The 15,814-nt window shown below is 42.0% G+C and overlaps 1 protein-coding gene across 4 annotated transcripts in view; it reads right to left on the bottom strand.

Annotated features, from left to right (window-relative positions):
- rptor (regulatory associated protein of MTOR, complex 1) overlaps positions 1–15,814 on the bottom strand; it is a 185,665-nt gene that overhangs the window by 83,946 nt on the left and 85,905 nt on the right. For all 4 annotated transcript variants that reach the window (XM_005737332.2, XM_005737331.2, XM_013911928.1 and 1 more), the window contains exon 8: positions 3,183–3,242. In XM_005737332.2, coding sequence (XP_005737389.1) covers positions 3,183–3,242 — 60 coding nt within the window. The remainder of the gene's footprint in view (positions 1–3,182; positions 3,243–15,814) is intronic.

The raw sequence follows: 15,814 nt of genomic DNA on the forward strand, positions 1-15,814 counted from the left end.
AGCATGAAGGGTCAAGCAGAGAAGGCATGTGTGTGACGGGTTCACCCTACAGCCTGGATTTGTCTCTTTGAAGGTTTTTTGTTCTCTCTGCTTGCCGTAGCTGTACATACTAAGAGACCATTACAGGAATCAAAGCTACAACATAGTCCATTCTTTAAGATTGTGCCTTTGTCTTTGACAGAAACTACTTTGAATTTCATTTTGATTTAGCAGAAAGACTCTCACACCATTGTTAACCTGTCACGTCTTTGATGTTTCTGTTCAGTGTTTTACTCGCGGCCTAACGGCAGAATGAGACGAGAGGGGAAATGCTTTCCCTACCGCCATCTCTGACGCAGACTAGTGTGACGTTTCTGGGTGCTAAAATTCTCCTTACAGCATTCAGGTCATATATTACTTTTTCTACTTTCCTGCAGAATAATTCTGGTGAGACAAGTGATGAAAGACAAACAGGATGTGAGAGCTAGAGCATGAATGGATACTGTCAAACCCAGTGACTAATGTTGGTGTGGTTGAGAAGGTGGAAAGTGGGGAGAAAGGAAACAGAAATGGAAGAAGAGGTTATTTCATCAAAGATGTTCTTCATTGCTCTAGTGGTTTTACCATCGTGCCATGGGAGTCGTGCCGCAGGAGCTGTGGCTGTTTTGTACTCTGGCATTTCTGTTGTAACACTCATCCACGAGAGAGTAGTGGGGGAAAAAATGGCGTGTACAAATGAAAAGATCAGACAGAAAGTACAAACAAGCAAAAAGATTTATAGTCAAGATAATAAGAACCATGTCAAATAAATCGTGGAGAGAAGACTTGTTAGAATTATGACTAATCCCCACTAATCTCGCAGAAACTCGGGAAGCAAGTCAATAGTGAACCTGTAAATTCCCCAACAAATAACACAGCTGCACCTCCTCTGGGCCCACAACAGGTGAAATACTTCTTCTACACGTAGTTTCTGAGATATTAAGTATGAACAGAGCAGAAATAAACAGTGAGTGATGAGTCACATAATTTATCATCTATGAAATGTAACAGCTGGAGGAAAGAAACTTTAAGCAGAGTGAGTACAACTGAAAAAAGGAACAAACAATCCTAATTATAATCCTGGGCAGCAGGTTAATGACAAGAAACATGAAAGATTTAGCTCTACATAGAAAACTTGTGTGGTTTTTGCATCAGGAGAAATGCATTTTTATCATCTCTCTTATTTTTCCATATGTGCTCAGTTTTATCAGCAAACTTGTTCTTCAGATTTTTCAAATTAAAAGCTTACAAGTGAATATGTGAATATGTTGTATTCACACCTCTGCTGCAGAAGCGACAGGATATTTCCAGAGGACGATAAAAACCTGCAAATGACACCTTTAACTTTGTGATGGGCAGCAAAACAAAGCGGAGCTACAAACCAAGATCATGCGTCCGGCATATATTTCCACATTAGTGGAAAGTGTTGACTTTCCATGAACGCAACTTAAAGAGAGATTCGTCCCAGGACATTTGTGCCCATTTGTTTGGGGATTTCACAATCTAGGCAGATGTTTTTGCATGCAGTGATCCAAAAATCAACAGCAGGTAACCTGATGTAGGTAGTTATAGCTATGTGTACGATCGAAGCTGGAGTGAGCCTGAGCTGCAAAGGAAGCTACATCAGAGTTCACCACAAAGGGAAGAAAAACTAATAATCAAAGATTAAAAAAGCAACCTGAGAAAGTCTTTCTATGTCATACCTTTGGTCTTCTCTGGAGCAGGCCGAAGCATCAACAATTAGCCCCTCCCCTTAAGGCCACCCTCACTATTCTGCAAACTTTCTTCTGATTAGCTGCCGCTTGCAAACAAACGATTTAACCATCACATGGTGCAGTCAGACCTGTGTGCCTGCGAGGACCATGGCAGTAAATCTACTCTCATCGACATCATACACCATGAGTGGAAAAAGCTTCCTGAAATCGGAGCATTTAGAGCAGTCCGAGTCTTGAGGCTTAGGCTCATTGGATTTACTGGGTCAAGCTTGGGTCTTCTACCAGAGACCTGAGAGTTTGAGGGTTCTGAGCAGTATCTCCATTGTTCCCAAAACTGAGGTAGGCTTGGGTAGCATGGGGGCCTAGCCTGGGACATACCCTTGCTGGGATTCGAACCTCTGACCTACTGTTCCTACTATCCAGCTACTATTAAAGGTAAGATAATAAAGGAAAAGCAGACTAGATCACCTTTAAGGTGGATAAACCCTACAATCTGAGAAACCAAACTACTATGAAAGCCACTGACACAGTTGAGGGATTAGAAATATCCTCTCCAAAGAACAAAATGATGTTTTGGACAGGAAAGGAAAACTGCGTCACTGTGGGACTGCTGCTGTGTACAAAGCACCAAAACACACCCAGAGCAAAGGAAAAAGAATATAAAGACACACAGGACAAGAATGAGCACACGAGCTCACAGTTTCTCCGTGTACACCCTCATCCAAAAACTAATTAAAGTCCAGTAGATAATAGAGATGTGGAAGTAATGTGTGGATGTGCACTCACAGGCTGTCAGTGACAGGCAGAAATCATAATCTGAGTAGGTGAAGACAAGTGATTACTCACCTTAAGCAAACAGAGTGTGACATGTCATTAAGAGACTGCTGACACAGTCTTCAACTTCAGCACCTCAAGGTGCTTTCCAATGAGATGTACTGTTTTCTGCTGAGATTTAACAGCCCGTTTTTAAGTTACTTACGGCTTCAAAAACCAAGTCTCACTCAACTTAGTTTATCGGTGTCACTTTACCCTACCCCCGCACCTAAGGTTTGAAAAAGGAGCCACGCTGATGGTTCTGTGAAACTACTAAAACTCTGGATATGACATCCATATTGAATGTTAATATCAATCTCAGTGTATGTGCCTACGAGCAAGAGATGTTCCACACTCCGCCGTTTAGCACCCGCAGGTTTATGCAAGAAATGCACAGCTTTAAATCTGCCAAACTGCTGCTGCTTCAACTGTGAGGAGGAAACAAAGGCTGGGAATTATACCTGCAGGATGGAAAACAACAGAGAGGGCTGACAATGACGGCGACGAGAGCAAAGAGACAGACGGGAAGACAGACAGGAGAGAGTGACACGAGGAAAACAGGATAATGATCTCTTTAGACTGAGCCCTCCTGTAAAGAGGGAGACAGTCAAAGGATGGCTGTGGAGTGCCACTTACTTCTCAATGAGGTCTAACGTCACCCCTGGCACCAACTTGGCACTCTTCTGCATACAAAACCTGGGGGGAAAAAACACAGGGAAAGGTTAGTGATCAGGGCTGTAATGAAAACAAGAGGGGCTCACAGACGAGACAATGCAATAAAAGCGTTTGGCCTCTACAGCACAAATTTTATGACCAATGAGGGAAACAATCAGCGGATAAACACTCAAATGAAAAACGAGCCCTTCAAAGATTACAACCACTGAGCACTGATAAGTGTATTTTGGCTGAGTTACAGTCAAAGGGGAGGGGGGAAGGCGGCGGGATACACATCGTATTTCTGAAATGCCTGTCAGGGGGGCGGGGGTTGTTTACTGTGCGCAGTTAGCTCCGAGAGGTCGAGCCAGCTGTAAGTCACAGCAGGAAGATGCTCGGAGTCTTCACAGATGCTCGGCGATGACTGTGAGTCATCACACACCTGGAAGAGCGCAGGTGTGTGCACACAAGCACACGTCAGTCACACAAACATCAGCTGCAGGAATGTTAAAGCAGGAAGGAGATTCACATCACAGCCAGAAAATCATTGGGTTCCCTCACACACAAAGATTTCCAGGTGACGACTAGTTTATTAATTGTTCTAATCCATAACTCACGTTTTCAATAAAAAGAGATACTAATAAAGACAAGGACAAGTGGCGAGTCTGTGTAGACATGCACCTCGTGCAAAAAGAGCTAACAGTGGTAGGATAAAATATTTGGAAGAAAAAATTTGGCGCACTTTGTGATAAATAAATAACAAACAAAAAATCAGCTGTTCTCCACGGAGTCTCTTGTCCTACTGGTGGACAGTAGCGGCAGCCCTTACTCTGCTCTGACCAGTAAGGTCAAGGTCCTTACGGCCCTGTGAATGTCCTTCTGACAGATGATTAACCATAATGCAGGACGGCACCACGCTGGCGAAATATCACCAAAAGCACCTCAACTGGCAGCTACAGTACAGCAATGGAGGAGTGATGATTTGAGCTTCTTTTGCAGGCACAGATCATAAACGCCTCTGTATACCAGAGCATACCAAAGTAGTTCCTGTGTGTGGCTTTATCCAACACCCAAAGCTTAGGCAAAACTGAGTCATGCAACAGGACAATGATTCTAAGCACAGGAACAAATCTCCAACTGAATTATTAACAAAGAAGAAAAGTCAGTCATACAAAAAAAATTTTCTGTATGACTATAAACGACCCTAATTGATCACTTCATGGTTAATCCAACTTTGTAAATAAAAGAAGGCTTTTAGGAGAATGTGACACAAAATGATGCAATCCATGCTGAAAGCCAATAATGTGGAAAAAAGAAAGTGATGCATCAGTTCATCGAGTTAAAAATGACGTGAAAATGTGAAACAGCTCCGTCTGTTAGAACCACACAAGCTGATAAATTCAGTCTGTTCAAGAAAAAGAAGAATTGATTTATTCCTACTTACAGGAAAAATGTTACCAGGTAAAAACAGATTACATGCTACTTGTTGCTTTTTACACAGCTCCCATTCAGCATGTCGATCCACCTGTGATCAGCTATTGATTCTGTTTTTCTCCACCAATGTTTGAAGCCAAGCCACATGCTTGAAAGTGAAAATTGACAGAAGTCGTGCATACATTATGAAATTGTATCCCGACTATGATGGAAGTTTTGGCACTTGAATTCGAAGGTTTTTTCCTGCTGCTGGAGAATAATGAGATCCCACATGGCGGCACTGTGACTTCCTGCTTCTTTAAAGAACAGCAAAGATCCTAAGTGTCACTGACATCCATGAAAAAACAAGTGTAAGAATGTAACCAGGAAAGCTTGTTCTAGAAAGTCTTTTGGACTCATGATATGTACATAAAAGCTTTGCTGTTTATGGTGAGCACAGGTATATTTGTTTTCCTCCGTATAATACATTTTAAGATCGCCCTGCTCACACCTACTATTGAATTTCATTTAAGCCGCAGATTAAATATTTTGTTTGTTTTTGTCTGCACTGGTTGCAAAAGGGAATCTGTGAATCCCCGGACGTAAGAGAGATGATTAAGTAAAAATGAATTTCAGGCAAAAACAGACAGACCAAAGTAAACAGAGCACAGATATAGCAGGAGCACAGATATAGCAGGAGGTTGCATCAGGGAGTGTGCGTTTCCACTCTGTGCAGGGTGATGGATGGGAGATGGGGTAGAGGGGAGATTGCATGGGAAAGAGAAGAAGATGGGAGGGGAGGAAGAGAGAACTTGGTGGCATTTGATGATGTCAGTATCTATAATAAGTCTGATCCACATTCTTGCTCTATTTGGTTGTGATTGTAAATGATCAAAAACAGACTGACATTCTGGGCACCCACTGCGATCAAAAGAAAGTAATTCTGCCAGTGCTTAACATTGCAGCACATGAAGCTCAGTTTCAAACCGTTTCCCTCTCCTGTGTTTACATTTGCTCAAAACTATGAATGCAGCACAGAACATGTTTACTGTTTAGTAACGAGACATTAAGGAATTAAAAGTCAACAATAATAATGGATAGAAGTTCAATATAACGCTGTTAAAAGACACAAACCATCAGGAAAAACGAATATCAATCAGCAAGCAGGGGACTCAAAATGTGCGATGTCATTAACCAAGAAGGGTACTCGCACAGCACATTCCTCACATACTGTTGGCAAAGGATTAATATCAAAGCTGAAGTGTTTCCCATTAATTTAGATCTTCTTCTTTTTTGACAAATAAATAAAAGATTGGTCGCAAGCCCAACTCCACTTTCATGGACTGTAGCTAGCGATGGTAAACCTTTTTGTCTTCTGCAGCCTCAGTCAGTCAAACGGTTGCAGCAAGTGAACAAGTTCTCCACCTGCTGCAGGCTCTGCTTAGAGTGAACCACCAGTTTGTACCAGAATAAGGACTATAGCTGTTATCTGTGTTGGAATCATTGTGACCACAAGATGACACACTGACATCCTGGCCATTAGGTGACTAGCAGTGACTGGAGTCCTCTGGAAGAAAGACTTGCCATTTGGCAGCCATCAGAAAACCAGAACATGAACAATGTAACTGGTCCACCAGCTCGCAACTCATTACGATTCACAGGTTATTGCAGGGGTCGGCAACCTTTCTGATGATGAGTGCCATCTAAAATTTCCTCAGAAGTCAGTGTGCCATATGATTGCATTAGCAATAAATTTAATAACGCTCTATATTAACAGTTACACACTATATAGAACCACTTTATAGGATTATATTTGTTCGCAGATGTTGGCAGCTATCAGCGAATAGTTATCAGCGAATAGTTATCAGCTAGACACAGGTCTCCGAGTGTCCAGCATTCAGAGGCTACCTGAGGACTCATGTGAGAGAAAATCTGCTCACACAGACATGTCGAGCCAAATACTGTCAATAAGGCCTCTGCAATGTTCTGAAGACAGTTAAACTTGTCAGGTAGTGATGTCCATGAAGCTCCATGAACACGCACAGCTGTGGATTCCAGCTGCGTTCGTAGTTCTGCCAACTTTGACCCCCCCAGAGTCGAGCTTTTCAGTTCAATCAACTGCATTTCGATGTCGCATTAACTCAGCCAGTTAATGCGAGACAAATCCAGCTGCTCAATAAAGCTTTCTGGTTTGATCAGAAAAGAAAACATTGGTCCATACACCTGAAAGTCCTGAAAACACATTGTGAATTCTGTCTCGAGTACGGATGTATCCGAGTACTCCTGCGGTGCTGATGCTGTGCGGAGCGGACAGCTCCTGAAGCATTTGAAGTGTTGGGATGTGGAAATTTCAACATCGCTTGAAAAAACTGACAGCTAACAACATCCATCTCACCGATAAGCTACGGTATTTTTAGCCAATTACAAGTTGAATCTGGTAGTTGGGGTTGATAGCTAAGATACCGTCATGTGCAACGCTGGCCTGGCCATTTATTTTTTAATGCACCTTCACAAATTAATTCACTGCATCAGTGAATCAGTTAATTCGTGCCATCAGTTAACCCTTCGCCTGCCAGCTGCGGCACACGTGCCCAGGGTTGCCGACCCCTGGGTTATTGTAATGTGTAAAGCACGGTACCAGAGCCACTCTCTGTTGGGTTTGTATCTTCTCCCAGTGTCTGGGTGGGTTCTCTCCCACAGTCCAAAGGCAGGTATGCACGTTTGGTTAACTGGAAATGCTAAACTGGCAGTAGGCGTAAATGGTTGTCTGTCTCCATGTGCTGCCCTTTGACAGCTGGGATTGACACTAGTCCCACCTTCTGTAATTTGACATATCTCACTGACTACTTTAATGACTAGTTGACAGCCAGTTTTCAGTGAACAATAGATGGATCAACTGATGGTCCAAATGCTTCTCTCAGGTCTGGTGTCAGATTTCTAGTGGGGTTTTTTCCTTTCAGACACAGTTCATTTTTCATAGTTTCAATTAAAGACATGAGGACAAATTTATGTGTTTCTGTAACACCCTACAAGTAACAAACATTCAATTTAAAACTGATTCATGATGGAAAACTTGACACAAGTTTTCCATCATGTGTAGAAACAATACTGGTTCATCCCGAGAGTTAAGTGCCTTTTTGAAGCTTTAATGATTCATAGGTCAGGGTTACGTAGCTTAACACACCAAAACTTTCCTTTGAAAATAGTCGACCACAAGGACTGGACAGAAAATGAGTGAAATAGCAGCCAATGTCCAAAGAATAACATTGACCCTTCAGAAATTCTGGAGAACTTAAAACAAAATAAAAGTCAAATACAAAAGAATTTGGGTGACTCAAGACTTTCACACAGGACTGTATGTCAAACGTTTATCACCAAAGTCAGAAGAACAAATGATTTTGTCCTTTCGAAAGAATGAATGTCTGTGCAGAGGTTCAGGACCACCTATCCAATAATAGTTATTTAAAAATGTTTTTCAGTCATCACATCAAAATATCACATCAAAACCACAGTGTTCACTGGCTAAACAGCTCATCACAAAGAACAACATGAGTTAACATACAGAAGACCCAACTTTGTGAATAAGTCTCAGGGGAAAAAAATCTACTAAAATGTGTAGAAGAAGATTCTGTACCTTTATTCAAAACCAATTCATAGTTGAAAAAAGCTCCGAGATACAGATCAAACCTTTTTGTTGTCACCACTCTTCAAAGCGGCTGCTGAACTTTGGACTGCACCTAAACTGCAGCCGGTGAAATACATGCTCTTGAAGAAGACAAGCAGGTAAGTTTACTGAAGTACAGAAGGCCAGCAGGGCAGAGATGAAGAGGAAATTGGGGGATTATTACTTACAGAGAGCAAGGCAGCCAAACTTTAATTGGGTTGGTGAATAAGTGAGCGTGTGGGCACGGAGCAGAGAGGGTAGGAGTGGGCATGTACATATTAGATTCTGAGGAGGACAATGAAGCGCTGCTTGTGTGAAGAAACTACAACGCTGCTCCGAGGGTAGGCGGGTGGTGGAGGAGGAGTGGGACGAGGAGAATGACTCCTGCTGTCTTCCACAGCTCATTACTCCTTCAACCAACTTGCACGTTTCAAGTCAGCAACTTTATCATTCATGTGCTTGAAGGGTTACTGCATGATCTCAAACTTAGATTAGGTTTGAGCTCATGCAGTAACCCTGCTAGGACATGAATGAAATTATTATGCATGAATTTCCATCATGCCATACTGTGGTAGCCAGTGGCTTCACAGTGTAGTGGTTAACACATTCGCCTTAACACCAAAGATCCCCACCAGGAGCTATAGAAGTGGAAGCTGGTCCCCAGCTTCAGTAAGTGAGAGAGTTGCATCAGAAAGATCTTCCTGATATCCGAAATAAGGAAGCATTCAAAAGTAAAGCAAAGCACACCATATTATGGCAGCCAGCATTAGTATTATCATTCAAATGTATGCTGACACCCTAATGAGGAAAAAAGAAGTAAAGCAGTGCTGACCTGGGAAAATGTAACCTGGATTATTTTCCGCAGACACACACTAAACATTTCATATGAAAGTAAATAGTTGTTGTCAATGCTAGCAGAGACAAACTAATGTTCTAAAAGAGGACGCCCTTTCACACATTCAATGAAACCATGTTTATTGCTTCTAATAAACACAACACACGAAGCGAGAAGCTCTCGCTGCAGTGGTCGGTTGCTTTGACACAAACACCAGCAACCCTCACATACATGAATTATTGCCCTCCAGCGTTTACCAAAGGTCAGCAATTTCATTGTGGAGGTACAATTTACAGATGTTCCCTAAATGCCTCACACGCAGGTAGAGATTTCTAGATTTAGTAGCGAGTAACCAGAAGCATAAAACGATTATATGCTTGAACTGTGGCTCTTGAAAGTTTGTTTCCTGCTCCTTTTTATCTCCCACTCACCCCCTTTTCAGTCACCAAGGCTTTGTGTGAGTTGGATCATTAATACTTCATCCAAATATCTCTGGCCCGAGTCCTGAGGCACAATGTTTACTGATTAATTGGCATCTTGCACGAGCAGTTTGGGAAATCTCTGGGATGTTTGGGGCTTTATGACTGGGTCAAAACTGAAAGAAATAGTTGAACACAGCTGCTGTTTCTCTGTTAGAACCGCCTGATTGACCATTTTTGTTGTGTTTACTTCCACCTGTTTCTTGTTCGTTTGGTTTTTAATTTTTGATATCAGAGTTATGTTGTTAAATATTATAGTACAATCAGGTAAAGATGCTTTGGGAAGATAATCTTCAAAAATATTAGACTTTCAGATTTAATTCAAAACAAACAAACGGTTTCCTTTTCTCATTAGTTAATGTGAACGTTCAGATCTATAGTTGAGGGGTGAGTTAGTGTTTGGTCGCTGTGGTAGCTGAAATATTTAGGTTTGAGAGCTGCCAAAGCAGGAGGCCATTGTTAGCCTGAAACAACCAACAGACCTTTCAGAGCCATGCGGTAAAGTTTAGGAGTGACAAACACAGCAATGAGACACGTTTGTTAAAAGGAGGGCTGCACTGACGAGCTCAGAAACACCAAAAGGCCTCAAATACCACAGAAAATGATCGCAGATCTCTTTCATTGGTGAAAATAAACCGCTTCACAAAACGCTAAGTCAATAACACATCAAGTGTACGGTTTCATCGTCAAACTCAGCAATCAGAAAAATACCTCAAGATTCAAAACACTGAAGAACAGAAAATATTAGTTTTGTAATTCTGGAGCAAATCAGTTGATGTGATTGTGACCTTAAAACATCCTGTACCATCAGTCAAACAATGGTGGAGGCAGAGTGACAGCATGACTATGTACAGCCTGGCTGCCAATGGAAATATGTGTCTGGGGTTTTATAAATGATGTGACTGCTGACAGAAGCGGCAGGATGGAGGCTGAAGTGTAAAGTGCAACACTCCCTCTCATTCAGTCAAATGCTGCAAAACTGATAGACGGCGCTTCACAGTACAGATGGGTAACGACTTTAAACACACAAAGAGCCTGATAAGGCACAGAAATGAAACGCTCTTCCGTGCAATGCACTTAAACGAGTCGGTCACCTGAGGTTAGCTGAGCTGAGCGTGCACGTATAAATATCAAATGAAATGCTTATGTTTATGCTACTGCCTAAACTACAGAGGCAAGCAGAGGAAAGGGTATTACAGTCATCTAAAAGCTCAACTACAAATTAAAATATTGCCGTTTAAAATGTTGAAACATCATTCTGGTTAGGTGATTAATAGTTCAACTGATAATTAAACTAATAAACACTGAAATGAAATGAGCAAACCCTCTGTGAAAGAAATAACTGACCCTAAATTGGCTTGCAGACAAAAATTTAAATTAAATAAAACAAATAAACAAAAAACTATGCTACGTCTGGCCTGGGGCAATGCAAAGTAACCTCCCTCAGCAACGCTTTGCAGTTTGGGGTTCCTGTTTTCTGCAGAGTTATTGATTCCAAGTGCTGCTTGCTCTGACAAATACAACTTAGATGATCCATTATTTTATTTTATAGTTTTAGTTTCACTGAACGTGTGAAACTTATGACATCTAAAAGTGGGAAACCAGGGTGTGAATTATGCATGCCTTAACGTAATGCACTCACATTTGAATAACTTCTTTCTAGTGTTGACCACTCAAAGTGCTTTAGACCTCGAGGTTAACCATACATTTATGTAGCACTTTATTGTATTCACCAGAGAAAACCCGCGCGGGCACAAGGAGAGCATGTGAACTCGACACTGAGCGGGCCCTGCCGGGGCTCAAACCAGGAATCTTCTGCCTGTGTAGCAATAATGCTAATCACTGCACCACTGTGGCTCACAGCTTACATCTGCATACTACATGCAGTGCTTCATGTCCACTGTAATCCCGACTCCACAAGATTAGATCTGCTGAGAGGTTTTGTGAATGTTCAGCAACTTCAGTCCTAGAACAGCAAATCTACCTCGAGTTTCAATGGCGGTGTGTTCAGTGTTAAAAGGGCCACTAGCTTGTTTTAACTGCCTTGTTATAATAGAAAGGTTTCCTGCATACAGCCACACTGACCTCGGCTTCAGAAAAAACTTCACGTTCTTCCCTCTAATATTACAAATCTCCATTTGGTAACACTTTATCATAAAGTCACACTATTGTGAATTTTAACAAGTTTCCCTTTTAGTGGAGCAGCGCAGACAGACTGTAGCGATGATGTCACATGGAGACAGACCCTGGAACGACTCCAACAGTGAATAATGGAACAGCAGCGATGGTGATTTTAATGTGGCAGCAGCACGTTTTCTGACTCACAGCTTCACGTCTGACATTCAGATGAACTCATCTGGATATATAGTAATCAGCAGATGTCACCAAATGCTATGTGGACAGACTTGCGCATGTTTGAAGAAACTGATGCAAAAATAATGGGATATAAGAAAAACTGTATAAAACTAAATTAAAATAGAAAAAAAAAGTCTAATAGTTATAAAATGGAAATAATAGCGTTACTCATCACTACTTAAGCAAAACCCAGCTGGAAAAAAAATAAAAATAGAAACTTTCCAGAATCTCCCGAACCAAGAAATCAGCATAAACATCAACAGAATAACAACATAAAAACTACTGTAAATATATACAAAAGACAGAATCTCCATTTCTACATGTCTGAACAAAAGGACTGTTACAAACCTGGCGTTTACTGACGCCAAACAAAACATCAGATCTAGGCAAATCTAGAAAACTTCATAAATACTGATCTTGGACAGTTATCATTAAGAGAGTTGCTCATTTACAACAGTAAACACAGCCTGGTCCAGCCTTCACAGGTATAAAGTTACCGTTCACCTCCCAATTAGCCCCTACCCAATCCTGACCATACCCCTACCCTCAACCTACCTTTTTAAAAAGGGCCAAACAGAGCATTTGGTGCGTATCAGTTAGATTGATTATTTTCTGTGTTCTGTGGTTTCCAAAACGAGGGAGAACAATTTCATAAAACCAAAAATTACATATTCTGATTACTTAGACCAGGGGTGTCGAACTCCAGGCCTCGAGGACCTCCTCAACATGCCTTGAGGTTCTCCAGAGGCCTGGTAATGAGCTAATCATTTGATTCAGGTGTGTTGACCCAGGGTGAGATCTAAAACCTGCAGGACACCGGCCCTCAAGGCCTGGAGTTCAACACCGTTGGCTGAGAGTTAGGGATAGAGTTATACTCTGATGACTTAGACTTCAGAGGGTTAAATACATGTCACACAGTAAGTTACAAGTGTATCATGTATTCAGACACTGACACAAAATTAGCTGTTACACCTAGGAATGGTCTGGGCACCTTCCTTTGGAGGTTTGTTGGGCATATTCGGCTGAGAGAACTCAGTGAAAGGATTATAAATCTCATCTAGTCTCCCTCAGGGGGAACTGAAAAACTTCCCTATGGAGAAAAGTATGTGGAATACCCTGCTTAGCCTGGTACTGTGAGACATGACTCCAAATAAGTAGAAGAAAATGGATGGACAGGATTAAGGCATGTGCAATGAATCTGCGACTTTCAGGGACCCTGTGGGTCCTGGACAGTTGGCCTCTTTGCCAGGCTGGTACTGTGGACTTGGTCAAAGAAAAAAGATAACTGTGCTCATATAAAGAAAGATGAAAATGCTGGTCGGGGCAGCAGTAGCAGGTTATGTAGGTAATTCTCTCTTTTTTTTCACCAAAAATATGAAATGCTTTCAGTCAACAACTAGGAATAGGCTGAGCTGTCAACCTTTGCTATGGCAGTATTTATGAAGGGGCTTCTGAGGTAAACCTGCTGCTCCCTTCAAGTCCACAGAGGTCCCTGGAAACTAGTATGCAAAGGCATATGCGGCGTTATGTAACCGCTTCCTCTGTAGTTCAATCCACATCAACAGAGAAGAGGGGAAGATGAATGTGTCAACATTTTTACAAGTAATTTACATCTCCCTTATTAAAGCCAAGACTCCAGAATAAGAGCACAGCAGTGCATGTTCATGTGCAATTTTAATTTTCTCCATTTCGCCTATAGAAGCTGGAAATGGAAGGCGCAGCCACATTTGTACTGAATGAACATAATGCGGCTGTGCTCCACGTGTCTGTGTCAGGGGAACTCCTGCTGAGTGAAAGGAATCCAAGAAGCGGTCACGTGAACCCTCGCTGCTGCATTTCCATTAAAATCTCATCTGTGTTCGTGCTGGGGACGTTGCACACACCGTTTACAGCAAGCGCACGAAAAATAATGAACCTCTACACGAGAAGACTTGGGCTGAGAAGCAAGCAGGAAACGTGCAGCCATTAACGCCAACATTAACGCCCATCTGTATTATATGCAAGGGTTCCATTATCGCTCACATACATGAAAAACAGAAGCTCACAGACCAGGTTAGTGTGGACTGAATTACATCTGCATCAGAGTGATTGTTCTGCCTAAATCATCCTTTTCTTCATAAGTGGCCACATGTGGCTATAAAAGAGATTACAGTTGTGCTACTTAAAGGCTTTATTGTGCACAGTGGTAATGCTAATGTTAATATAAGGATCTTGAACACCATGATGTTCAGAGGATAATGTTACTTTGGTTTGCATCTTAGAATATTTGGACCACCAAGTTCAGAAGGGATTTATTTATTCTGAAGCAAACAAACATACAAACACTGACGCATGTTCAGTGAAATCTAGTTTGGAACTACTAACACTGGTAAAAACCTTGATAAACTATCAGTAAGGCCGTGGCTTGTTGCTCCCGTTCGTCATCACCAAGTGGGGTAAATTAAGCTCGTTGTGCCTAACAGAGGACTAAAACCAATCCATTGGTCTGTGACAGCTTTCTGCATCTGGAGACTGTCAGCCCCTCAAATCCAACACCCAAATATTCTTCTTTCCAATCTCCACTAATCCTTTGTTTCACTTTTATCCTGTCCCTGATTGGACTGATGTCCCAGTGACTTCTCCACCAACAAGTATCTCACCTGCTTCAAAAAGCAGTCCAGCCCTGACTGATTTAAAGTGTCTCTTGGTTTCCGTCATTGATGGATGGATAGTTTGTGCTTTGTTGTTCTGATCCTTTAATTCTGTGCAAACCTAAGAAGGCTCATCGTAACTAAAGAGAATTAAAACATTTATTTTTAGACGTGCTACTTACAGGTGTATCTGTTTAGAGAGAAATGGTGCAGGTGACTGGAAGAGTGGGTCATATTTTGACAAAGATGATGGGAAGCTGCTAATAACCGACGGAAGTGTCGTATTTATTTTTAGTATACGGGTCTAGTTTAGTATTCTTTAAAAATGGAGATGCTGAAATTTCTCCACAATCTTTACAATAGTTGCAGTTATATTTCCATCTGGACCTTAGCATGTTGATCGACTGAGAGACCCCATTAGGCTGACTGACACCGCTGACCCCTGAGCCTGTCTTCTAGCACCGTTTTTTAAAACCGATAAGCATTCTGAGCTCTTATTTAATCCCGTGGTTCTTTTTCTCACCCCCCCTCCTCCGTGTCCCTGTTGCCTCCCTCTTCATTTTCAGATGCACATCTCTTCCATTCCTCTCCACCCACCGCAGCAGCAGGGAAGTCCCTTGAAGATGGTGCTCCATCAGTAATGATTTTCTGCACAGCTGAGCAATGAAAGGTACACATGCACTCTGTCTGCCTGGCTCTCCCTGCCTGGCTCTCTCGCTCTGTGTAAACCCCATCATCCATCCCTCAATGCATCTCATTAAAGTTTTAAAGCGAAGGTAAGCCGGCACATCAGTGAATTCTTCCATCCGCCTGCTCTAAGCCTGCGAAACTCCACCCCACCCCTTCCTCATTTTCTCCCCGTTTCTTACTCTGGGGCTGTGTGAAATTAAAGAGAAGGCAGCCGGGCATGTCTTTATTTCGAAAATAATAAGCAAACAGGCGAGACAGCACCTAACTGAAGATGGAGCATGAAGAGTGACGGCACTGAGGAAGGGAGGCTGAAGCCCCTTTGAAGCAAGTCAGTTAAGTCTGAGGAGGAAGCTGTTGGAGATGTAAGCCATGTTCAATCTGGAAGTTTTCAGTCAAATTGGTATTCTCTACCAAAGTTGGCAGGGGGGCGGTGAACACCAACCATATACCATGTATGGAATTACTAACGTGTCTGCAAGTTGTGTCCAGACAACAAGACACTATGTGGCTTTAACTACTGCTGAATATCAGCCAAGTGGCCATTAAGG

The sequence above is a fragment of the Pundamilia nyererei genome, unplaced genomic scaffold (assembly GCF_000239375.1).
Source record: "Pundamilia nyererei isolate P.nyererei 1_Seehausen unplaced genomic scaffold, PunNye1.0 scaffold00075, whole genome shotgun sequence".
Taxonomy (NCBI): domain Eukaryota; kingdom Metazoa; phylum Chordata; class Actinopteri; order Cichliformes; family Cichlidae; genus Pundamilia; species Pundamilia nyererei.